Here is a 26,043-nt window from a genome sequence, read left to right on the forward strand (position 1 = left end):
ATTGTTTTGTACCTAAAAAGAACCCATTTGGGTGTGGGTTATGTATGAGGTTTTTACAGTATACCACTGTATTTGTGCACCGATTGATCAGTCAAAAAATACCACTGACCACTATCACAAACCTGGGATGCAACGGGAAACGAGCCCAGGTCACAGCTGTGAGAGCACCAGTTCTTAGCCACTAGACCAGTTATATAGATACCACACAAAAAGGCATTGGATTTTATCTCATCAGCACTCAATTTTTGTTCCCGGTATTGGAGAATAGAGAAAAATAGAAAGTAGTCCTAAAAGATATTAAAAAATGCAGAAAAATAGGACCACGGAAACGACTGTTTGGTGTATTTTATCATGAATCTGACTTTGAAGGACATTAAATTAATAAATAGTAACTTTTATTTTGGTATTTTGGTTTTAATTTATTGACAACGTAAATAATTTCTATTATAGCCGCATGTATTCAGTAACGTCACTTACAATTCATACATAGTTTGAGCTGAGAAAAAGTAAAATTTTATACCAATTTTTAATAAAAAAATCAGTGTGAGTCTGAGTTATACATGAATAAATAGAGTAAATGACTCTTCCAGTTTTATTTAAGACATAAATAATACTATGGGGGCAGCACGGCGGCGCAGTGGTTAGCTCTTGTGCGGCACAGTTCATGTCATGGGAACCTGTTGTGGGTTCAAATCCAGCTCCAGACTTCCTGTGCGGAGTTTGTATGTTCTCCCCGTGCTTGCGTGGGTTTCCTCCGGGCACTCCGGTTTCCTCCCACGTTCCAAAAACATGCATTTCAGGTGAATTGGCCGGTCCAAATTGTCCCTAGGTGTGAATGAGCGAATGAGTTGTCTGTCCCTGTGTGCCCTGCAATTGGTTGGCAACCAGTTCAGGGTGTCCCCTGCCCACTGCCTGGAGATGGCTGGGATGGGCTCCAGCCCCCCCGCGACCCTGATGAGGATAAGCGGTACGGCTGATGAGATGAGATGAGATAATACTATGGGAGTCGCTCTGCAGAAATTCGTTCTAGTCCCAGTTCTTTTTTAGCTCAAGGCTGATAACTGAGGGAAAAAAACGAGGACATTTTTCTTTCATTTTGTAAATTTTTCGCTTTTTTCGAAAGATATGTCATCCTAAAAGACTTTCCTCGAATTTCATAATCCCCATTAAAAGGGAAAGTAACAAAAACAATGATGTTCCATATTTCTGATTTTAGACAAAACAATTCGTTTTTAATGTGTATTTAGATAAATATGTGCTAATAATGTCTCTCAGTCTGGTCTAATTCTTTTTTTTTTTTTTTACATCCTTTTATTAAAATTTAACATTGAAATTAGACTATACCTTTAACTGTAAAAATTTTGAATGACATCACTCCAAAAAAAGCAAAGAAAACTTTCATTGGGATTTTCTCAGGTTTTTGATCAGAAAAAGGTGGATGGAAGGCCGTATTTCACATGGCCATGTCTTTCAAATAGTTCATCATAAAGCCCTTTTAAACTAGTATGACACTACCACTACCTGCAAAGTTGTGTTTCCTCTTCACATCCTGGGGAATCTGTCAAGCGTGCTGGTTTGCTTGCCTAGTCTCTCCCACCCACAATCAAAGTTCAATGTTATCTTCTAATGGTGTGCAGTGTCAGCAAATGACAGTGGAATCAAAGCCAAAAACAAAGTCATAAAATTTGAGTGATGGAATAAGCAGGGGAAATGTTAATCACCCTGCAATGGCTGACCCCGGTTGTCTGGGTGGAAAGAAGACCGAATCGGGCAGGATGCTCCATGGCACAGGGTCACCCCATTCCCCTCTTTGTTGTCTTTCCCCGGTCATCCTGTCTGTGCCAAGCCAGCGGAAACCAACCTGCAATCCCTACCCCAGGGGTCTCCAAAGCGAGACAGATTTGGTACGCTGAAAATGTGCGAGGGCCGACAATTCAGCCTGTCATTCTTTGAACTGTCTTTAAAAAAATCACCCTCCTTGTTTGAGTCGTAGGGTCTCGTGAAAAAGCACTACTGCTCTGCTAAGACAGCTTCAAGTTGCATCACCTTTTCACAGTGTTCGTTTCCAGTGAGTCGGCATGTTTGGTCTGGCAGTGCCTCTTTTTTTAAATTAAGTTGATTTGGATTTTGATAAAAATAAACTCCAATTTCCACTTGTCCTGCAAGTGGCGGCCCTCACAGTCAACTTTCCTTTTTTTATTTACAGTCGCCATGTCGGAAGATGGGAAGGGTTAGAATTCTCATAGGAAGCAAAGTGGCGAAAGGGGTACCGACATCATCTGGTGAAAATTTGAAATGGTGATTTTTTTTAAATTTTTGATATTTTGAGAAGGAAATTAAATGTTTTTGGGATGAAAGTGTTTGAGGAGTATGTTAGGAGTGATCAGAATGGATAGATTGAGAAATGAAATTGTGAGAGACAGAACTGGAGTAGTAGCGGAACTGAGCAAGCGTGTGGATAAGAGAGTACTCGGTTGGTTCAGACACATGGAGAAGACGGATGAGGAGCGAATGTTGAAGAGGATCTACAGAGCAGAAGTCAATGGAAGGAGACCAAGAGGAAGGCCGCCATTGACGTGGATCTATAGTGTTATGAGTGCGCTGCAGGAAAGAGGTATAAATCTAGTAGAAGCGAGAGCTCTTGTTGGTGATAGGAATGAGTGGAGAGGTGTTGTGAAAGGATAGTGGGATGTTTGGACGCGTTCTAAGGGATGGCCAGGGCACCCGTATGATGCGGCAGGGGTAAACCAGTGAAAGCTGTCGGGCCCTGTTGTTGAACAAAGAGTGTGTTATCTCACCCTGACCCGAGTGACACAGCCGCTTTCTTGTGTCCCGTTTCATCTTGAGGGACGAAAGCATGACCGACTTAGGTGCCGAGGTGCCAAACTTGTTTGGGTGTTTGGGCATTTTGGTTGGCCATTTTCAAAAAATATTTGTGTGTATTTTGCTATTTTTTCCCTTTTTAATTTTTTTTTTTTTTATTGTATGTGTTTGTCTTGCTGTCGGTCACCCCTCTTGATGGATATGACCAGGGTAGATAGATTAAAATTTTTTTTTTTTTTTTACAAATTTATATACTGCGGTCAACATTACTGGTGCGGCACACATTACTTATTTTATAACAGAGGCTGCAGCCAGTAAAAATTTAACTGCCCCCTGGGCCTAACTTTGGACATGCCTGCGCTAACCGGACAAGTTCATACATTCACCAACGTTACCAACCATGAAACTAGTCAATTGTACCACCTGGCCTAAACCAATAACAATATTAGGGTTACTGCACTCTCTTCATGGGTTTACAAAACCTTTAAATCTTGCAAAATAGGTCTCGTTTTTCTGGTATTTGGTATCTTTTTTCCCTTGAGTTTGTGTTTTTGTGCGCCTTGCCCCATATGCGTGTGACGGTGACAAGGATGTGCGTGAGCCGGCAGCCGCAATGACGTTTGCCGTTTCCTCTCGTGGCCGAATTCCCACATCATCTCTCCATCGTGCTGTTGTTGTGAAAAGAATCGGCATTGAATTCTGGATTGTCTCATGCGTGCGATGCCGTGACCTTTACATTTCCTTTCTGCTTTAAACGACATCAAACGCTGCTAGATCGATTGTGGCCCATGTATAAGTCAAATTTGTAGCCGGCTTAAGAAAAGCCTCACAAAGGGCAATATGCTTCAACATATTTCAATCTTTCTTTGGAGGCAAATGAAACATCCATCCAAGCATCCAATTTCTGCACCGCTTATCCTCACTTGGGTGGCGGGGGAAAATAAACATAATAATCAAAAATATTGTATATTCCGGACTGCAAGGTGCACCTGCTTTTGAGCCACACCTTCAAAATTTTCCTTCATGAGATATTTTTTTCATATATAAGACACATTCAATTAGAACTGCAGTGAAGAGTGAGGTTTGGACAAAAAACTCGGAAAATAAAAAAGGCTTATTTCAAATATTTCAATTCTAGGTATTTCAAATATTTCAATTCTAGGTGTGCCTTTATAGTCCAGAAAATACGTTAAATAGTAATGAAAAATAAGCAGTATAAGTGGACTGAACAATATACAGGGATCAGAATTTTCCGCGGATCCGCGGATTTCCGCTGTTTTTGAACCCCAAAGGCATTCCGACTTTTTCACTTTTTCTCTTGCGTAGCAAACAAATTCAAAATCCGACTGTCTCACTCTTTCCTTTATTGCTCTGGCGCACCCTGGCGGCCGTTAGAAAAATTGGCCGCATTGTCGCACAAGCTGCAGGGACTGAACTGCATTTGAACTTATCTTGCAGTATTTACAAAAAAATCAGTTATGTGGGCAAATTATTTTAATCTTCTAAAAATGTTACTTAAATGATAAATATAAGCATGGTTTTGGACAAGTAAATTGCCTAAAACCCAGGTTTTTTTTTTTTTTGGCGGTGGGGGGGGGGCTCCGCCCTGGTTTATTCCTGGACGCTGGCTATTTCAGCTGAAAATGAAAATCTCCATTCTGATCCCTGAATATAAACCTACATGATGGCAAGGAAAAACTGAAAAACCTCAACATGAGGAAAATGAAGAAACCTTGAGAAGGGACGGTCTCAAAGGTCTGCACAGACCACAGATGATTGCAAACCACAGACTATTATGACACCATACCCTGATCTGAAACCGACATGAGGGTAAGGAAAAACTCAAAAACCTCAATGAGTCTTTTATTTTTTTTGATATTGTTGATTCTGACATACACTGGAATATCCGATCTAAACATTATAGATTATCATGAAAGAAGTATACTAGTAGGCTAGTCAACTCATCGGCAATATAAAAATAGTAGTGGATTTGTAATGAATCTAGAATTTATGGAAAGGTTTGTTTTTATAATTGCAATACAGAAAATAAATATTTATAAATTATAATAAATATTTTAATTTTCTTAGACAGTCATGTAATAGAATAATAGAAAAAATGCTAATACTATAAGCTTTTGTTTATTTCTTAAATGGAAAACAAATCCAATCAATCATGATAATATTCCAATCTTGTAATAAACAGGTGTCCTACTAATACTTTTGATTCAAACTAATGGATGAATACTTTGGTTCACCGTTCTTATTTGGTGAGAAAACCTTCGGCCCTTTGATCCTTGCCTGCAGGACTTATGAGGACGAGGCCTCTTCCGTTTACTGTGACCTTACACTATGGAGGCCATTCGCGGTTCGGCTCTCTGCGGGGTTATTAAAGGCCGGAGGGGTTCCAGGGACTGTATCGCGGCTGTAGAACATCCTTCTATCCAGCCATGCGTCCCTCCACCTTTCCCCTGCTCCTTCCTGCTTACATGGCCGCTCCCATGTCCAGGTGCAATACATCAGGAAACAGAACATTTCCACTTCCTGTGCACGAGCAGACGGCGGCGTGGGTTTTCCGACTCGGAACACCAAAGTACTCCGGAATATTATTCAAAGATAGAGGTCTGGGACCTATGGCTCTTTTTACGAGTACATGTAGCATGGAGATCAAGGTTTGATTCTTTGCAAATCATCTCTGTGTTGCTCCAAATATTGTGTGTGTGTAGAGCCAAATTTTGAGCATGCAAAGCCAAAGCAATGATATCATTCAATAGGGGTTTTTCCAGGGTGTAGATAGATAGATAGATAGATGGATACTTTATTCATCCCCGTAGGGAAATTCACATTTCCAGGAGTATCCTTGTGTTGAAAAATGAAATGATAAAGGAAGCAGGCAGTGTTGTATCTAGAGTCATGTGATTGAAATCCCCAGAGATTAACAGGATGGCTTCGGGGTGCTGTGTTTGTAGTTTAGCAACAGCGAAGTGGATGACGTCACACGCTAGGCCAAAAATTCGACGTCCCTGCAGCAGATGGAAATCTTTGTGTGTACGTGCCCAGGGTTACACCACCTCGTGTTCACGTAGATAGCGAGTCCGCCTCCTCTCCGCTTCCCGCGGGCTTTTGTGTCTCTGTCTGTCCAGCGTCGAAGCCGGGTAGCTCTACGTTGGCGTCCGGTATGCTAGACGTGAGCCACGTTTCCGTAAAACACAGCTAACTCCACTCCCTGTACGCTTTGATGTTTTTCACCAGCACAGCCAGTTCATCGGTCTTATTTGGTAGAGAATTCACATTTACCATGATTACGGACTGTACCGAAGGCTTAAAACGCCGCTAGCCCCTTAGCCTTCACCTTAGCTCCGACTCTGCAGCCACGATAGGCTGCAGAGCCGTTTGACTTTGGGGAACTTTTTTTTGTTGTTGTTTTGACTTTCCCAGAATCGAGTGCAATTGCACACCCACTACAGTAGGGGGCAGCAGCATTCTCAGTGGCAAAGTGTTTTGTTTATATTCAGCCTCCACATAGTGCATTCAGCACAAAATATAAGCATGAGAGGATATTTACCTTCCAAAGCCAAAATCGGGGCATGAGCAAAAATAGTTGAAAAACTCGCGCAAGCACGGGGAGTACATGCAAACTCCACACAGGACACGGGAGGTTCGATCTCACGACCTCAGATCTGTGCCGCACACGTGCTAACCAATTGTCTTGCATCTTAATCTCTCTTGTCTAGAGTTTTAAATGCGCGTTTGGCACGCCATGTTTGTGTCGCCCCCAGAAAAAAAACACCATTCTTCCCGTTTGTCTTTGTTCATTAAATTGATCAGATAAGCGTTCATTTTTTATTCTACCGTGAAAGTTTGTTGTCGCTAATTAGCCTAGCCATCTGGAAGCTTCCTCCAGAATGTCACAACAGGCATTGTTTAGTGAGTATGTGTGTGTTTTTTGGGGGGGGGGCTCTTCTTGAACTTGTACTCCAACTCCCTTATCAGTTTTGTGTCCTTGGCATACAATGTACCGAGTATGTGGACCTAGAGACCGGAAGGACTCATATTAGTTTCTTTTTTTAAACGTCTTGCTGCCTTCATCCCCCCCTCTTACAGCCACCCATGTTGTGAAGTAGACAGGTCCCAGTTGTCCCCCCGGTCTGGGCTCGAGCGCTGTTCTTCGGCTCCAGCCAGGAAAAAGGTCTCGGGGGTTTGTTATTACTCGCTTTCCGATAGCATCTACATGTGTACCTTGGGCTTTGGTGTTTATTATGCTGCCCAGACTGGTTTCGAGGAACCACGCCGAGGGGTGGGAAGAGGTTAAGGATTATGTAGTCGTCATGGAGATTCCACAATGACGGCATCAGTCGGCTGTCCCACTGGAAGTGTCACGTATACTCAGTTTGGAGATTTTCTTATTATGGGGTTTTGTATGATTTTTACTAAGATTTAAATTGCACTATATGTGTTTAAGAGTGAGATGTTTCTGTATTATTCGTTCCTCTGCCTCATGTTGACATTTTTTCCCCCTCTTCATTTTTCCGTATAATTACATTTGATATGTTAAAAGGTTATACAACACTGAGCCCTTTAGAATAGAATATACCTTTATTGTCATTGTTACAACATGGGATATATTGTGACAACGAAATTGGACGTGTCACTCCAGTTCCACGTTTTACAAGGAAAACAAAGAGATAAAGGAACAAAGAAGATGTTTGTACTGTCTTTGTTGTATAGGCTTTGTTTTCCTCCGGAAGGGGGGTGTATGAGGGGGTGAGAGACAGACAGAGGTGGGCGGATCCAACTAGATGTCTAAACTAATTGCTCAGTCCACGTATTGAATGGTTTTGGGAAGTACAGTACATAAACCTGCCCAATTAAAGTTACCTGGGGTTTTCCGCAGGGTTCAGTACTCAGCCCCCTTCTTTTCAGCATTTACATGCTTCAATGAGGGGATATTATTCGCAAGTATAATATCAGTTTTCATTGCTACGCAGACGACATTCAACTATATCTTCTGATGGAGGAATCTGCCACACTAAACTCTGGACATTTGGAGGCCTGCCTCACTGAGATCAAAGAATGGATGTCACTCAACTTCTTGCGCTTTAACTCTGAAAAGACCGCAATGTTAGTGATTGGTCCATCTAAATGTCATGACTTGTTCTCAAAAACAGCTCTGAACATTGACAAATGTAATATCACCTAGAGTGACTCAGTCAAAAATTTAGGTGTCATATTTGACCCCGATCTGTCCCTTCGTGAAGAATATTACTATTACAGCTTTCTTCCATCTTCGCAACATTGCTAAAATTTGTCCTCTGCTGTCTCAGTCGGATGCAGAGATTAGAATTCACCCGTCTGTTACTTCCCGTCTCGATGACTTTAATGCACTACTCTCCGGTCCCCCAGAGTCCAAAATCAAGAGCCTGGTACAAAATGCTGCAGCCAGGCTTTTAAGAAAGTTTGATCACATGACCCCGATTTTGACTAACCTGCATTGGCTCCCTGTTAGCTTAAGATGTGATTTTAAGGTTCTCTTGGTAGTATACAAAATCATGCATGGACTTGCTCCCTCATATTTTTCAGATTTCATTTCGCTCTATGTTCCGGTCCAGAGCCTTCGCTCTGAAAACGCCGGTCTACTCGTGATCCCAAGAGCCAAGAAGAAATCTGCAGGTTGGAGAGCGTTCTCCATTCGGGCCCCGGTGCTGTGGACTGCTCTTCCCCCTGAAATTCGATCTGCAACCTCGGTGGAAATATTTAAATCTAAGCTTAAAACACTCTTCTATTCCATAGCATATGAATAACCTATATTTTATGTTGACAATATCTGTATTATTTGCCCTCATGTAGGTTTTAGATCAGGGGATGGTGTCATAATAGTACACTTGACAACAACAACAATGTTGTTGACTGATAAACTCAAAGAGAATTCATTTTGGATGCAAAATTTATCACAAAAATGCTAACAAATACGTCTTTGTGTACCACAGGTAGAGCTCCGGAGACAAAAGCTCTCGGTCTCGACAAGCTCGGCGTACAACTTGACAAGGAGACGGGGAAAATAATCGTGGGGGCGGATGAATCCACCTCAGTGCCAAACATTTATGCCTTTGGAGATATAGGGCAGGTATGAATCCACACTACAACACAGTGGTCGGCAACCACCGGGCTGTCGTGCGGTACCAGGTGTTGGAATTTAGCGAATGTAGCGTTTACCAAATTGTTCGAATTAGTTATCTGACTTCATTAACCAAACACAACCTACATTCATCCAACGAAAGGACGTTGAAGTCCGTGTGGGAAGTCCTTTAGGTTTCTCTTATCGGCTCACGTATCCCCGCAAGATGGCGTCTCGGCTCCTCCCATGGGCGTGCCAAGCAGTTGTTTGCGCCCAACATCTCTGATCGTCCTGCGTCAGCACAAGCCTCCTGTTATCCAAAATGCCCTAGACAAAACATCTTCCACACAGCCTGCTCTGACCTTGTACGTTGAACTAAAGCCCACTCAGTGAATATCTTTATTGCATTAAACTGAATGTATGTAACTTGTAGTCAATCGTATAAAATCCTTTACAGGCCCCACAGAAAGAAACAAAAAGTTGCCTTGTTTTTTGCTCACACCATAATTATTCGTGTATATTCGGACATTTTTGTGGAATTTGAGATCCCCAATAATCTCAGCATGGGTGCATGTCATACGTGAGACTATACTGTAGTAAAATATTGTATTTGAACAATGAGATTTAGTCCACAAATCTCGCCGATCAAATGTGCTCATCAAAAGATTTAAACCCAGATAGCGGCGGTAAGAATGCTGTTTCCAAACCTTCAGGCTTTTAGTAGATGACATTCGAAAAGGCATTTTTTCCCCCACTGATCATAATATACAATGTTATAATGAATTCAAGATCAACAGGATTGATAAACAATTGACAAAACAGGAGGAATATAAGCTCTCTAGCTTTGTTTTATAACAAGGCATCCTATAAATCACATCTCATCAATCCTTAAGAGAAATAATTATGAATACTTTTTAAAAAAACCTAAATCAACATAATCATGTGTAGTATATTATTAAGATTTCAATAAATGGATATCATTTTATTTTCATTAGCTTTCACTCCATTGTAATGGAGCATTGTGGGAAATAGTTCCGCCAAAAGAAGGTTGTAGAATTTGGTGCTGTGAATAAAAATAGTTTGGTGATGAGATAAAACATTTTGCCTTTTCCCATGTCATAAGGATCCGTAGTGGTGTAGTGACTACACAGTTGAGCGGGGCTGTTTTTATAATTATCACTATTTTTAGTATTGGTATCGTTATTATTGCTAAGGTTGTTATTGGGCCGGCTTGCGACAATATTGACAGACGTTAAACTGGACCGTGGTGCAGAAATGGTTGTGATTTAAGAAAGGTTTTATATTGTTATAGGCTTCCTGATTCAACTAATGTTTGGATTTGGATGCCAAAGGTTTTTGGGTAAATAGAATAGAATAGAATATACCTTTATTATCATTGTTATAAAATGGGTTGAACATATTGTGACAACGAAATTGGACGTGGCACTCCAGGTTCACAATTTACTGAGAGAATAAAAAAAAGAAGAAGATAATTTACACAATATTTACACCAGAAATATTTACACTGAGGTAGCGAGAGCAGGCAATGTCCTCCAGACTGGGCAGAGAGCAACCGACGATTCTCTGGGCTGTGTTGATGACCCTCTGAAGTGTTTTCAGTCAAATGGTATGAATCCACACTACAACAAAGTGGATAAAAACGGAAGGATTTCTGTTTAGTTCATATTCATAATATTGTGTATTGTTAAAATCACTGAGTGGGTTCTCACCATTTGTTTCGGCCAAAACAGATCAATTAGATACTAGGTAACATCTAGTTTCAGTCATTGACCACAAGGAGACCAAACAGCAATCTACAACAATTGTAGTCGAGTCATGTTTATTTGTGACGCCCTTAATCACAAAGAGTCTCAAAGGGCTGCACAGACCACAGATTATTGCAAACCATAGACTATTATGACATCATCCCCTGATCTCAAACCTACATGAGGGTAAGGAAAAACTCAAAAACCTCAAGTCAAGTCATGTTTATTTGTGACACCCCTGATCACAAAGAGTCTCAAAAGGGCTGCACAGACCACAGACTATTGCAAACCACAGACTATTATGACACCATCCCCTGATCTAGAACCTGCACGAGGGCAAGGAAAAACTCAAAAACCTCAAGTCAAGTCATGATTATTTGTGACGCACTTAATCACAAGGAGTCTCAAAGGGCTGCACAGACCACAGACTATTGTAAACTACAGACTATAATGACATCATCCCCTGATCTAAAACCTACATGAGGGCAAGGAAAAACTCAAAAACCTCAAGTCATGTTTATATGTGACGCCCCTAATCACATGGAGTCTCAAAGGGCTGCACAGACCACAGACTATTGTAAACTACAGACTATAATGACATCATCCCCTGATCTAAAACCTACATGAGGGCAAGGAAAAACTCAAAAACCTCAAGTCATGTTTATTTGTAGCTCTTAATCACAAAGAGTCTCAAAGGGCTGCACAGACCACAGACTATTGTAAACTACAGACTATAATGACATCATCCCCTGATCTAAAACCTACATGAGGGCAAGGAAAAACTCAAAAACCAAGTCAAGTCATGTTTATATGTGACGCCCCTAATCACATGGAGTCTCAAAGGGCTGCACAGACCACAGACTATTGTAAACTACAGACTATAATGACATCATCCCCTGATTTAAAACCTACATGAGGGCAAGGAAAAACTCAAAAACCTCAACATAAGGAAAATGAAGAAACCTTGAGAAGGGACTGCACATGAGGTAATCCACTTCCAGGATGACCAGGTGGCAATGGATGTTGCAATAACCAACAACACACAGATATTGTCACCATAAAGTACAATTTTGAACTTAAAAAAGTGACTAAATCAGAGAATAACCACTTAGCTGAAAATATTCCCGCATTCTATTCAACCTATAATTTCTCCTACCATGCTTCTTTATGAGCATTTTTCTTGCTGCTGCACTGTACTCAAGCCAGACCACGTAAACAGTGGTTAGTTGTCGTGGCTGTTATGCCGGCGTGGCCTTTTTATGTTTCTGACACAAACAGATGTGTTGCTTCCTTCCTGTCTCCCAGGGCGCACACTCGTATTTGACTTTGACGGAAAGCTTCCTTTGATGAGCGGCGCTTCACGCCAATCCGTCTGTCGTCTTGTCAACATGGCAGGAGGCTTGTTTTTCATATGTACTTTTTTAATTTCCCGTAGGTTTGATACCTTACTCACGTTGTTTTCTCTTTGCCGAGCGAAGTGCCAAGAAATGCATTCAAATGACTGACGTGAAAACGGTTGCACGGTGTTATGCTGAGAAATGCACCCCTGCCGAGATTTGCACCCCGTAGCTACTATAACCACTTGTACCTGGTTTTATCTCACTTTGATATCACTTTTCGGGAATGTAATGGCGAACATACAGTGGAACCTCGGTTCTCGACCATAATCCGTTCCAGAACCCTGTTCGAAAACCGATTTGTTCGATCACCGAAATCATTTTTCCCATTAAAAATAATGTAAATCGTTTTAATCCGTTCCAACACCCTGAATGTTTACCATGAATGTTTAACGTAAACATAAAGCTAACCCAGGCTAATCGTACGTTCGCGTTATCGTAATCTTCCGTACGACAGATTACGCTAACATGAAAAATGTAAAAATGAAAAAATCAGGTCGTTTACAAGTCATTTAGCACCCGGGTCTCCACAACAACTGGTGAGCGGTTCATTGGAAAGGGGGCTCCGTTCCAGCACCCTCAATGTTTACCTGAATGTTCAACGTAAACATAATGCTAACCCAGGCTAATTGTACGTTTGCGTTATCGTAATCTTATGAATAGGATTTCTTACCTTTGTGGTGGTCAGCAGAAGGCGCTCGCACACCTCCTTCATATTTGGCTATTATTTCTTTCTTAAATGCAATAGTTGTACGCACTACTTTTCTTTTTTCACCTGTAGCAACTTTGCTGCTCGCATTGACTTTCTTCAGAGGCATAATAAGGGGCTAAAACACCTGTACGCCGCTCAGCATGGCACCCTAGAGTACGCACTCACACATTACCGGCGTTCCAACTCCGATTTTTTTGACCGAACGGCGAAGCAAGAATTTCTCGAAATTTTTGGTCGGACTCCGATTTGTTCGAACTGAGAGGCGTTCCAAAACCGAGGTTCCACTGTATAACCAAAACCACTTCGTCTTGCATTTCATTTGTTGGGAATGTAATTCAACTTAAACCATTCCAGTCTTTGTATTTGGTGTGAATGTAATCGAACGGTAATGCACACCGTATATAAATCACTTTTGAGCAGGTAACATGTTTATTTTGCCTTTTTCTACTCAAATGGCTCGTATCGAAACTGCTATGCACTCTACCATAAAGCTTATTTCAGCATAATAAGCTTTATGGTAGAGTCTCCTGTTTATCTGTTGATGATTTGACAGTTCATTTCAGCATAATAAGCTTTATAGTAGAGTGCATAGCAGTTTCCTTAAAACACTGTACTAAAAATCACTATGGAAATACTACAAATTACAACAGAAGTATTACAAAAATACTTAAAAAAATACTAAAGTAATACGACAAAAATACTAAAATCATAAACCTACTGTAATATTACAAAATACTACAAGAAATACTACAGGTATACAAGAAAAATTCTACTAGTGAAATACTAAGAAAACACTACTTTAGAAATACTATTCGTGACGGCGCCGGAAGAAAAGATTCAATTTGAATCATGTACAAACAAACAAACAATTGAATCATGTACAAACAAACAAACAAACAAAATATTCATAATAAAATGGGGGGAAAATAATTTCTGATACTGATATAACCAGGTAAAACTATCACGAAACGGCAAATCAATCAAGTCAAACGAGTTCGAATGGCAGCCACTCCAGCAGCTCCCGTGTTATTTTCGATTGTTCTCGATTGTTCTCAGCTCAGGGATGCTGCTGGAAATGTGAATTTCCCTTCGGGGATGAACAAAGTATCTATGTATCTATCTATCTATCTACAAAAAACTACTGCAGAAATACAACAAACATACAACAAAAATAAAACAACAGTACTACAAAAAACTACAGAAATCTGACTCCAGTAATAGTTAAAAAATACTAAGATAAATGCAACCCCAGTAATACTTCAAAACTAAATATGAAATGAAGTGCTTAAAACAAGGATCTAATATATTTTTTTGCTTTAATTGTGATTGTTTCAAAACCATTTTGATGAAACGAATCTATTTCAAAAGAAATGTAACATGTAAATGTCTGCATGTATATGATCTATCTATCTCTCCATCTCTCTATCCTTCTCTCTCTATCCCTCCCTATCTATCTCTCTATCTCTGTATCTCTCCATCTATCACTCTATTTCTATATTCCTCTCTCTCTCTCTCTCTCTCTTTCTCTCTTTCTCTTTCTCTTTCTCTCTCTCTCTCTCTTTCTTTCTCTCTTTCTCTTTCTCTTTCTCTTTCTCTTTTTCTCTCTCTTTCTCTCTTTTTCTCTCTTTCTCTTTCTCTCTCTTTCTCTCTCTTTCTCTCTCTTTCTCTCTTTCTCTTTCTCTCTTTTTCTCTCTCTCTTTTTCTCTCTCTCTTTCTCTCTCTCTCTTTCTCTCTCTTTCTCTCTTTCTCTCTCTCTCTTTCTCTCTCTCTTTCTATCTCTCTCTCTCTTTCTCTCTCTCGCGCTCTCTCGCGCTCTCTAGACATCTATCTATTTATGTAAAAAAAGCTGTAATAGTAATATTCTTCACGTGTGTTTCAAAGGATAGATCAGGGTCAAATAGGACACCTCCATTTTTAACTGAGTCACTCTGTGTGATATTATATTTGTCAATGTTCAGAGCAGTTTTTGAGAACAAGTCACGGCATTTAGATGGACCAATCACTAACATTTCGGTCTTTTCAGAGTTAAGACGCAAGAAATTGAGTGACATCGACAGGATGTGTCGTGGAAGTTGAACAGGTTTAAGTCAGGCTTTTAAAATTGCCCCGCAGTCTTACTATTTCCTGCGCGACTCAGACCGCGAGCGTATCCACGTCTGTATTTTTATTTCCCCCGGCTGGCATTGGGAACAATACGCCATTAACCTTGGAAAAGAGAAATTTGTATGTCTGTCTGACAATTTACAATGGGAAGTTTACAGGTACATTGGGTTTGTGTTTCAGGGTCGGCCCGAATTGACACCGACGGCTATTAAAGCGGGAAAACTCCTCGCTCGCAGACTCGCCGGGCACGGCACGGAACTCATGAACTATGACAATGTGAGACAAAAACCAAACCGCAAAGCTTGTGTTTTCCCTGTTTTGCCTTTTATATCATGGAGTATGAAGTGATATTTATTGAAAATGTGCTAATACCGTTACACTGCAAAAAAAAGGCTTGCCCCGTTGGCAGACAAATGAGCTCATTCACTCTGTAGATGTCATATTTAAAGTTCTTATATTTTGTTTCTATGATGGAAATAAAAAAAACAATACATCTTAATGTATGCAATATGATCTTAGCTGGCATATATTCAGGGTTGGGTAGGGTTACTTTAACTTGATTACTTTCAATGACTTTTGGATGACTCCAATAGCAAATATGCTCATAAAAGACAAAAGAAACTAAATATGAATAAAATGACTAAATTTTGTGCAGGCTTGGGGAGTAACGGAATACATGGAACGGCAAAAATATTTTCGTTTTGTTTCCGTCACATTTTATGTTCGTTTTGCCAGAGATCAAAGAGATCAAAGCCAGGAGAGAAAGCTTACCACGTGTTGTGAGTCATCATTTTATTCACATTTGGGAGAGAAAGCTTACCACGTGTTGTGAGTCATCATTTTATTCACATTTAGTTTCTTTTGTCTTTTATTAGCATATTTGGTACTGGAGTCATCCAAAAGGAATTGAAAGTAATCCAGTTAAAGTAACCCTACCCAACCCTGCATATATTACATCTTTTTTCCCCATTTGAAGTCAAGTTATATTTATTTGTATAGCCCTTAATCACAAGAAATCTCAAAGGGCTGTACAGACTATAGACTATCAATACACATCCCCTGATCTGAAACCTACACAAGGGCAAGGAAAAACGCAAAACCTCAGCATGAGAAAATTAAGAAACCTTGACAACGGGCCGTGTAAAGCAGGGCGTCTTTGACTACCGCTAAAGTTTTACTTTTGTTAAAATGGAATGTTATAGGCTCTTAGTAAAGGAATTCTTTCTTTTTGTGCGAGGGAAAATTCACTCCATTGTGAAGACATTTGCTTTACTGGCCTGGATGCGGCAGGTCTCAATCAAAACACAGCACGGGCATGCAGAAATTGTCGCTCTTGCCAACTAGCTTGTTTTGTTTTTGGGGGTCATAAAGGAATCTTTTTTTTAAATCAAAATTAGAAAAATAATCTTTATGATAAGAGAATGATCTACCAACTGCTAGATACAATTTTGCTTATTTTTAGTCCAAACAAGAAAAAAATCTGGAAAAAATAGGCAAAATCGTCATTTTTCTGATTTTACGAAATATTTTCTATCAAAGTTGGAAAAGTAAACTTTATCATGAGAAAATAAATCTACTAAATGCTAGATGGGACAATTTTGCTTATTTTAAGTCCCAAAAACTTTTTTCAAATCAGAAAAACAAATCTTAAAATAGGCAAAATCATCATTTTTCTCATGTTAAGGACTCTTTTCTATGAAAGTTGGAAAAGTAACACTTAAAGTGAGAACATTATCTACTAACTGCTGGAGAGAGGTTTATTTTATCTCTAAACAAGATAAAATGTTTTCAATATCATAAAGAAGGTACAGAAATCAGCAAAGGGTTCTGCTTGGCGTAGGGGTATTTATTTTAGTTGCATTTTACTGTTTGCTCTATTTAGCAATCATTTCACACTGTTTAGTTTATGATATAATATGTAACATTTCATATTTTGGGCTCACTTTCTCTTAATTATGTGTGCATTTTAGGTGCCAACTACTGTATTTACTCCCCTTGAATATGGCTGTGTGGGCTTATCGGAAGAGGAAGCTGAAATGAGACATGGCAAAGACAACATAGAGGTAAGAATGGAATGGCATGAATGGAAAATTAAAGTTGGGTTCATCATTTGTAATGATACAAAGTAGGATAATAGATAGATAGTTAGATACTTTATTCATCCCGTAAGAAAATTCTCACTTCCAGCAGTATCCTTGTGTTGAAAAATCAAATAATAAAATACAAAAATACCCGATATAACGTGTCAATATAGAGTATTTAAATAGTGCTATGGAAAATACACTCATAAAAATAGGGTAATATGCAAATGTGGGGGTGGGATTTAAAAAGGGGCTTTTACTCCCCCGGGTGGAGTTAAGGAGCCTCATGGCACGAGTTAACATTTCATCTGAAAGAGGGAGTAGTACCATATTTTTTCTAATCAGAATGAAGACAAATATATAGCGTTAAATTTGCTCTTTTTTGTTGCAGACACACAAGTGGGGAAAAAGTTGACACCCAAAAAGATACTTTTAATTCCTAGTATTATATCTACTATTTATATTCACTATAATTACTAGATGTACCAATATATACTGTATATATATATATATATATATATATATATATATATATATACACATACAACCACAGTAATACTACAAAAATTCCACAGATGTACAACAAAATTCTACAATAGAAATACTACAGAAATACAAGAAATTCCTACTGCAGAAATACCACAAAAATAAAAGTACAGTAATTCTAAGAACATTAAAAAAAAAACTACAGTAGTAATAATATTAGATAGATAGATAGATACTTTATTCATCCCCATAGGGAAATTCACACCTCCAGTAGTATCCTTGTGTTGAAAAATAAAAAAATAAAATAAAAGAATATAACGTGTTGATATAGAGTATTTAAATAGTGCTATGGAAAATACACCCTGTAATAAAAATAGGGTAATATGCAAATGTGGGGGTGGGGTTTCATGTGGGCTTTTGCTCCCCCAGGTGGAGATAAAGAGCCTCATGGCATGAGGAAGAAATGATATCAGCGGGTAAATAATGCACACTGTCCCTTTTATTAACTTTCATATTACGGCAAGGGCCTCAGACTATCATCCTGGGTGCCGCGAGTTCGAGACCCACTCTATAGAGTGATTCAGTTAGTAACTCATACCTGTCAGGCTGTTCGTTTTTGCCGTACAAAGTACGTTTATAATGCATTTTAAGACGTGTACGACGTACAAGAAAATCTGCAAGAAAAAACGCAAATTTGTCAATAATGGGTACCATCCAATATACACCGGCTATGACCAAACGGCAAATCGATCGAGTCAAACGAGTTCGCCGCGGTACCCTCTATCTCGGTATCGTTTTGTTTTGTTGCAAACGAAGCGAGCGGTTTGATGCCACTGTGCGTATGCGTCTGCCGCCTGCGGATTTCCCACCATGCATCATTTTGTGGCAGTTGTGTAGTGAAAGGAAGAAATAGCAGAGAACCGGCCTTTTCGGCTCAACTCATTGAAGAGAGCCGGCTCTCAAATGGCTCACTTGCTTTGATGCATTATATTACGAATGATGATGTTGTATAAAGAAGTTAAGAAAAAAAAGGAAGTATAAGGGAAAATACGACAGTTTGTAAGGGCATGGAGCCCAGAACGCGACAGATATGCTAACTCATGTAATGTGCCCAACACTGTTAATCATCCATCTAAAGCAGTTCTGGTATCAGTCTCACTGCTTGTCGTCCAAGACTTGATCCAACTTTTTGTCAACTAAGAATGTCCTCTAAGCCCTAAGAGCTCCAAAAACAAACAAGCGTGTGTTTTCGCGAGCGCCTCGCCAGATGCTCGCCAACACCTGCGCCAGACTGCCAATAAATGCTTTAGTTGCTAAAAGGTGCGGCTCTCGGTACTGAGTGACGGGCCGGCGGGAGGCCCGATTGAGGTCCGCGTGAGGCGATGACAGGTACGCTTAGATCTCGGGAGGAGCCGCTCCTCGGGCCCCTTACAGCTGCGAACCTGCGTCGGCACGCTCGCCCATGGAATCGAACGCGTGGAACACGCGTCGTCGGTCGGAAAGCTGTCGACGTGATCAGGGTTGGGTAGGGTTACTTTAACTTGATTACTTTCAATGATTTTTGGATTACTCCGATACCAAATATGCTAATAAAAAAGCCCACATGAAACCCAACATTTGCATATTACCCTATTTTTATTAGAGTGTGTATTTTCCATAGCACTATTTAAATACTCTATATCAACACGTTATATTGGGTATTTCTGTATTATATTTCTTTTATTTTATTATTTTATTTTTCAACACAAGGATACTGCTGCAAGTGTGAATTTCCCTACGGGGATGAATAAAGTATCTATCTATCTATCTATCTATCTATCTATCTCCCTATCGCTCACTCTATCGCTCACTCTATCACCTGCTCTATCGCTCTCTATATCGCTCACAATATCACTCGCTCTATCGATCTCTATCGCTTTCTCTATCGCTCTTGCTTGCTCGCTCAATCGCTCTATCTCTCTAGCTCTCTATATTTCTCTTTCTTTCTCTTTCTTTTTCGCTCTTTAGCTCTCTAGCTCTAACTAAAGATCTATCGCTCTATCGCTCGCTCGCTCGCTCGCTCTATCACTCTCTATCGCTCTCTATTTCTCTATCCCTCTCTTTCTCTCTCTCTCTATCTCCATCTCTATCTTTATCTATCTCTATCTATCTATCTATCTATCTATCTATCGCTTGCCCTCTCTATCTATCTCTATCGCTCGCTCTATCGCTCTATCTCTCTCTCTATTTCTTTCTTTCTCTTTCTTTCTCGCTCTCTATCTCCATCTCTATCTTTATCTATCTCTATCTATCTATCTATCTATCTATCTATCTATCTATCTATCTATCTATCGCTTGCCCTCTCTATCGCTCGCTCTATCGCTCTCTATCGCTCTATCTCTCTCTCTCTATTTCTTTCTTTCTCTTTCTTTCTCGCTCTCGCTCTCTATCGCTCTTTCTCTATCTCTCTATTTCTCTTTCTTTCCCGCTCTCGCTCTCTATTGCTCTATAGCTCTCGCTCTCTATCGCTCTATCTCTCTCTCTCTATTTCTTTCTTTCTCTTTCTTTCTCGCTCTCGCTCTCTATCGCTCTTTCTCTATCTCTCTATTTCTCTTTCTTTCTCTTTCTTTCCCGCTCTCGCTCTCTATTGCTCTATAGCTCTCGCTCTCTATCGCTCTATCTCTCTATCTCTCTCTATTTCTTTTTCTTTTTCTTTCTTTCTTCCTCATTCTCTAGCTCTTTAGCTCTCACTAAAGATCTATCTATGTATCTAACTAACTAACAATGTTATAAATCCTTGGCCTCATTACCCGGTATAGCAATTGTTCTCGTTGTAGGGCCACCGGTTTACATGCCACATGCCACGATGCCTAATACAAACAATATTAAAGATGATTTACCCTTATTTTTTTTTCAAATGGTCTTTTGATTGTGTGTGTCTGCAGGTTTACCATGCTTTCTACAAGCCTCTTGAGTTCACTGTCGCAGAACGTGATGCTAGTCAGTGTTACTTGAAGGTAGGTTTCATCTTTGTCAAACGCTTTGATAAGTCAATTGTTTATACTTTAGCGAAGACCACAGAATTGTTACTTATTTAAATCCTAACCCACCCAGCACTTGGCATGTTTTGGACGTTTATTTTTTGCATATCTGGTTACACTAACAGACATTTATCATCAACGTTAATTTTTAAGAGTTGACGCGAAAATTTTACGGCCGTCCATCATTTTGACAGGTTGAAAATTGGGCAATAAACCACAGTAGCAGTACGCCTTTAAGAATCTAGCACGGCACTTTAATAGAGAGAGAAGCAGAGAGAACAGTGACGGGTGGATAATAATAAAAAAAAAGTCTGCAAAAGAGAAGCCCGGCCGACCCGAACATATTGCAGGGATGTGATTTTTCCGCTAATTCGCGGAATTCCGCTTTTTTTATCTCCAAAAATAAAATTTTAAAATTTCCGGTGTTTTAATTGGTAAAAAAAAACGATTTCGTCTCGACAGCATGCCATTTGAGTGTTTCCGTAACTGAAATGAAACGTACTTGCGATTGGTTGAAGTCTCGTGTTGACCAATAAACGCGCTTGTTATAGGAGTGTGCCATTGTTCATTTCTCACACGTTTTTGCCGGGTGTTTAAAGAAAGATGTCCGTGATCGAACGCAAAGATGCTCCGCGAGCTAAAGAAATTGATAAGATTGTAAAAAACAAGTTTCGATGGGACTGGTTGGAGAAGGAATTATCTACGAATGTTGGAAAGAAGACTGTGACGAATTTGTTCAATGACTTTATTCGGAAGATCGATCGTGCCGGGAAAGCACTTTGCATTTGGTGTCATGATACCATCGACTATGGTGGGAGAGGTTTCAAAGCTCTTGAAAGTCACGCAAAGAGCAAAAAACACGTGAAAGAACTCCAGTCAAGAACGACAAATTATTCCATCGCTGGAAGTTTCGGTGCCCAAACGAAAACTCCAAAACTTTACGGCCTCCATCCCTTATTGACATCACAATCGGAAGCGGTAATAAAGAGACGTGATCCACCCCAACAACCTGTACCAGTTGCTGATAGAGTCGTGAATTTTGAGGTAGGTGGTAAACTTTTCAAATTTATTTGACAGTTTTCCCATTTTTTTCGAAAATATTATAACGTAATAAAAATGGCCATAAATATTTAACAATTACAATAATAGATTTTCATGTGTACATTACACCAACACTTTACTGTAGGGCCTATACTTATTGTACTTTTTACTGCCCTGATATTGATTGGCGTTAGGGCTGCAACAACACATCGATAATACCAATGAAATTGATTATTAACAGCGCTGGCAACTTATTAGATCATCCGTTGTATTATGTGTTTATGAGGCATTAAGTACCGTAAATTCCGGACTATAAGCCGATACTTTTTTCCCAAATGTTCAACCTTGCGGCTTATTCAGTGATGAGCCCAATTTATGTATTTTTTCTTACAGCCGCCAGCGGCGCTCGAGTACAAAAGGTAAGATTTAGACCGGTGGAATATATGCGAGTGCTGCAAGCGTGTTTTTGAATAAAGGAGCGTAGGACGACGTCTATATGACAAAGTCTCTTTCCCATACTGGGGAAGACGACTTTAATGATTTCAGTTATAAGGAGGAAGATGAGCACGGTTTACCATGATTTTTACAAAGACCGTATTTTTTTTTTTTAACAGACCCGTTTCCTTGTGTTGCGAGCGTGTTCCCAGTAGCGTTTTGCTACCCTTCACAGACACGGTTTGGGATGAAAGTTATAAAATTATTATTAAAGCTTTGAAAACTCTCTCGATGTACCGTCTTTCTTTGTAAATATGTGTAACCATGTATAATATGTATTTGCAACTGTATATTTTTGTAATGTATTTATTTTAGAGACTTATTCTGATATGTTTTCCACGGGCGAATCAAAAAGAAGGGGCGAATACAACGGGGGCTGATGGGAAGTGGAGTAAAGGTGATATATATTTTTCCCACCCTTACCTTTGGAAATATACTTTTTTTTCCCCTTGGATTATTTTCAACGGGACCCGGAGTCTGCAGGTCGGCGTCATATATTAAGTACCAGTGTCATTTTACGTTCAATTCGCTGGCTGTTGTTTTTGAACTGTGTACTTCATATTCAGTTACAATTGCGGGACTCAAAGTCGGGTTTGGGTTAAGTTCGTGATTGTGTTACATGTTTTAATGTAGGCGCATGCGGCTTATATGCAGGTGCGGCTTGTGTAAGTACAAAAGCGGTTATCCTCTTAAAATGCGGTGGGTGCGGCTTATAATCAGGTGCGCTCTATAGTCTGGAATTTACGGCATGTTACATTGCCCATGTCCGCACACGTTTTGCTGAAGTCTGCAACAGCTTCAGGGTAGTGATATTCTTTTGGGAAGCCCAGAGAGCAGGGAATGGCAATAAAAGATATCACCCTTCATAACCACCTCCATGTTCGTTTAGCTCCTCAGTGGCTTTGCTTTGCCATTGCATTTTTGCTTGCATTAGTTTGGTCTAGATCAGGGGATGGTGTCATAAGAGACGGCTCAGCTAAAAAGTCTCTGTAGTGCGAAGTGGAAGGAGAAGAGGACGACGAGGTGAGCGGAGAAGATGAGGTAAAATTTTGGACTATTTGATAAAGTTTCAGGAGCGAGCAGAGAGAGTGGGAAAGGTGAGATGGCACAACATTCATTTGGACAGGTAACTTAAAATTAGTTTTACCTGGTTATATCAGTATCAGAAATTATTTTCCCCCCATTTTATTAACACTCCACTTATTGAAACATAAATATTTTGTTTGTTTGTTGTACATGATTCAATTGTTTGTTTGTTTGTACATGATTCAGATTGAATCGTTTCTTGTACATGATTCAATTGTTTGTTTGTTTGTACATGATTCAAATTGAATCGTTTCTCCGGCGCCGTCACGAATGGCAGCCACTCCAGCAGCTCCCGTGTTATTTTTCGATTGTTCTCAGTTATTTTCGATTGTTCTCAGCTTAGGGATGCTGCTGGAAAAGTGAATTTCCCTTCGGGGATGAATAAAGTATCTATCTATCTATCTATCTATCTATCTATTAAGGCAAAAAAGAGTGGACATACTCCTGAGAGTTGTAGTACCACTTTGGTCCGGCAGAGGGCGTTAAGACAGTTTTTATAAAAAAAGTTATATTGCATTTAAAAAAAAAAAATCTTTTTTTTTTGTTTTTTTATTGAACATTGCATCATGACAAACAAAATCGACATTGACGTTTTTAACTTTGTAGTATGTGACTGTTTCATCATGAAACAAATTTGTGCGACAGAGGAACTAGAAAAAGGAAAAGGAAAAATAATAATGATGACATGTTTTGGCTTTACTCAATGGTCAGATTTCAGAGAATATAAAATATCATTTTCATATTGGGAATGTTAATTATATTCGAATATTTAACAAACATTTTTTTAGAGTATATTAAATATCATTTTCATATTGGGAATGTTAATCATGTTCAAATATTTAACAAAAAAAAATAAAATTGTTGACATATGTTTTTGAAAAGTCGGTTTCCATTTCTGATCATTTTTGTGTGGATTTAAAAAGAATGCTACTCATAAAATATATCGCTCTTCCTTTTTGGTTTTGTATGAACATTTTTCAATTATAATATGATCTTTGGTTAAGGTGGCAGGAAAAGAGGATCTTACATATTTGCAGGTGTATTGCATATACAAACACTTGGATTTTTTTATTGTTTCAATTATTATTATAGAATATTTTTTGCATGATTTTTCTATCCGTCCAAAAGTTCAATATTCGAATAAAGAGGAGGAATTTAAAAATGCCTTTCATCCGATTCATCGAAAAATAATCAACAGATTCATCGATTATGAAAATAATGATGTGTTGCAGCCCTAATTGACATTTTAGAAAGATAGATAGATAGATTATTCATCCCCATAGGGAAATTCACATTTCCAGCAGTATCCTTGTGTTGAAAATAAAATAATAATAAAATAAAAGAGATAGAATACAGAAATACCCAATATAACGCGTTGCTATAGAGTATTTAAATAGTGCTACATAAAATACACACTGTAATAAAAATAGGGTAGTATGCAAATGTGGGGGTGGGGTTTAATGTGGGCTTTTACTCCCCCGGGTGGAGTTTAAGAGCCTCATGGCATGAGGAAGAAATGATCTTAGATTTAATGATTTTAGACCAGACCCGGGCCAATCATTTGGGTCGGCTCGGACTTGAGGTTTTACTTGTGCCGGGAATTCCATCCATCCATCCATCCATTATCTGCACCGCTTTTCCTCAGTAGGGTCGCGGGGGTGCTGGAGCCCATCCCAGCTATGAACTGGTTGCCAGCCAGTCGCAGGGCACACAGGGACAGACAATTCGCTCGCCCATCCGCACCTAGGGAGATTTCTGTTAGCCCAATCAACCTGACATGCATGTTTTTGGAATGTGGAAGGAAACCGGAGTGCCCGGAGGAAACCCACGCAAGCACTGGGAGAACATGCAAACTCCACACCGGAAGAATTGATCTCATGACCTCAGAACTGTGCCGCACACGCGCAAACCACTATGCCACCGTGCTGCCTGCCGGAAATTGCTCGTTCACAAACTTGTTCATACTTCCTAGCCTTTTTGATGATGTGCCCATCAGGTGGTATGCGAGCGACCCGGAGAGCAGAGGATACTCGGTCTCCACTTCACGGGTCCAAACGCAGGAGAAGTGGTGCAAGGTTTCGCCATGGGCTTCCAGTGAGTCACTTTCCATACGTTATTTGAGCGATCTGACATTTAAGCGGACTTAAACGGTCGTCCTTTTTGTTAGGTGCGGAGCCACCTATTCTCACCTGTCGGGAACGGTCGGAATCCATCCGACAAGTGCAGAGGAGCTAACGAAAACTAGCATCACAAAACGTTCCGGCCTGGACGCCACCGTCACCGGCTGCTGAGGTTAAAGCCCCGGTCTGTGAACGCTGAGCACACAGGGTAGAAAAGCCGGGGTCTCCATTATGATCGTTCTGGTTTAGCCTGCTCTCTTTCCCCCCCCCTGGTCCGTTTCCTCTTCACATCCGTCAAATGAGAGATGTGTATGCTGGTCACTAACTAAAGTTAGGGAAAGACTAAAAGTCTATTTTTGGAGGAGAAAAATCAACAACTACGTGGAATGTTTGCAACCGGAATCGGTATACAGAGCCAGGGCATAAGCGAGCGGCTGCTTAGGGCCCCGGGACCACCAGAGCGGCCAACTTTTTGGTGTGTGGACAACAAAAATACTCCTACAGAAGTACAACAAAATAACTACAGGTAAAAGTCAAATACAGTGTTTAAAACGGGGACCTCATATAATGTTTTGCTTTCTTTCTAAAAAGAAAAAAATACGATAGAAACACAAGAAATTACTACTACAGTAAAACTATCATACAAAATACTATTACAGAAATATTACTTTCTTCAAATTTGTTTTAAAACACTCACAATTAAAAGCTGTTTAAAGCACTACATTTGATAGTAAATTATTACTGTAGTTGTACTTTTTAGTATTTTTTATCATATTTCTCCAGTTGTTTTTTTTTAATTAG

At 39.7% G+C, this 26,043-nt stretch overlaps 1 protein-coding gene across 1 annotated transcript in view; it reads left to right on the top strand.

Annotated features, from left to right (window-relative positions):
* The window catches only part of txnrd2.2 (thioredoxin reductase 2, tandem duplicate 2), a 47,945-nt gene extending 22,045 nt beyond the window's left edge, over positions 1 to 25,900 (top strand). Inside the window, exons 12-17 of the mRNA XM_088335246.1 lie at positions 8,808 to 8,944; positions 15,094 to 15,189; positions 16,884 to 16,976; positions 20,405 to 20,476; positions 25,119 to 25,216; positions 25,290 to 25,900. Of these exons, the coding sequence (XP_088191372.1) occupies positions 8,808 to 8,944; positions 15,094 to 15,189; positions 16,884 to 16,976; positions 20,405 to 20,476; positions 25,119 to 25,216; positions 25,290 to 25,419 (626 nt within the window). The 3' untranslated portion in view covers positions 25,420 to 25,900. The remainder of the gene's footprint in view (positions 1 to 8,807; positions 8,945 to 15,093; positions 15,190 to 16,883; positions 16,977 to 20,404; positions 20,477 to 25,118; positions 25,217 to 25,289) is intronic.
* The last annotated feature ends 143 nt before the right edge of the window (positions 25,901 to 26,043 follow it).

The sequence above is a fragment of the Urocampus carinirostris genome, chromosome 5 (assembly GCF_059441175.1).
Source record: "Urocampus carinirostris isolate Australia breed hairy pipefish chromosome 5, RoL_Ucar_1.0, whole genome shotgun sequence".
Taxonomy (NCBI): Eukaryota; Metazoa; Chordata; class Actinopteri; order Syngnathiformes; family Syngnathidae; genus Urocampus; species Urocampus carinirostris.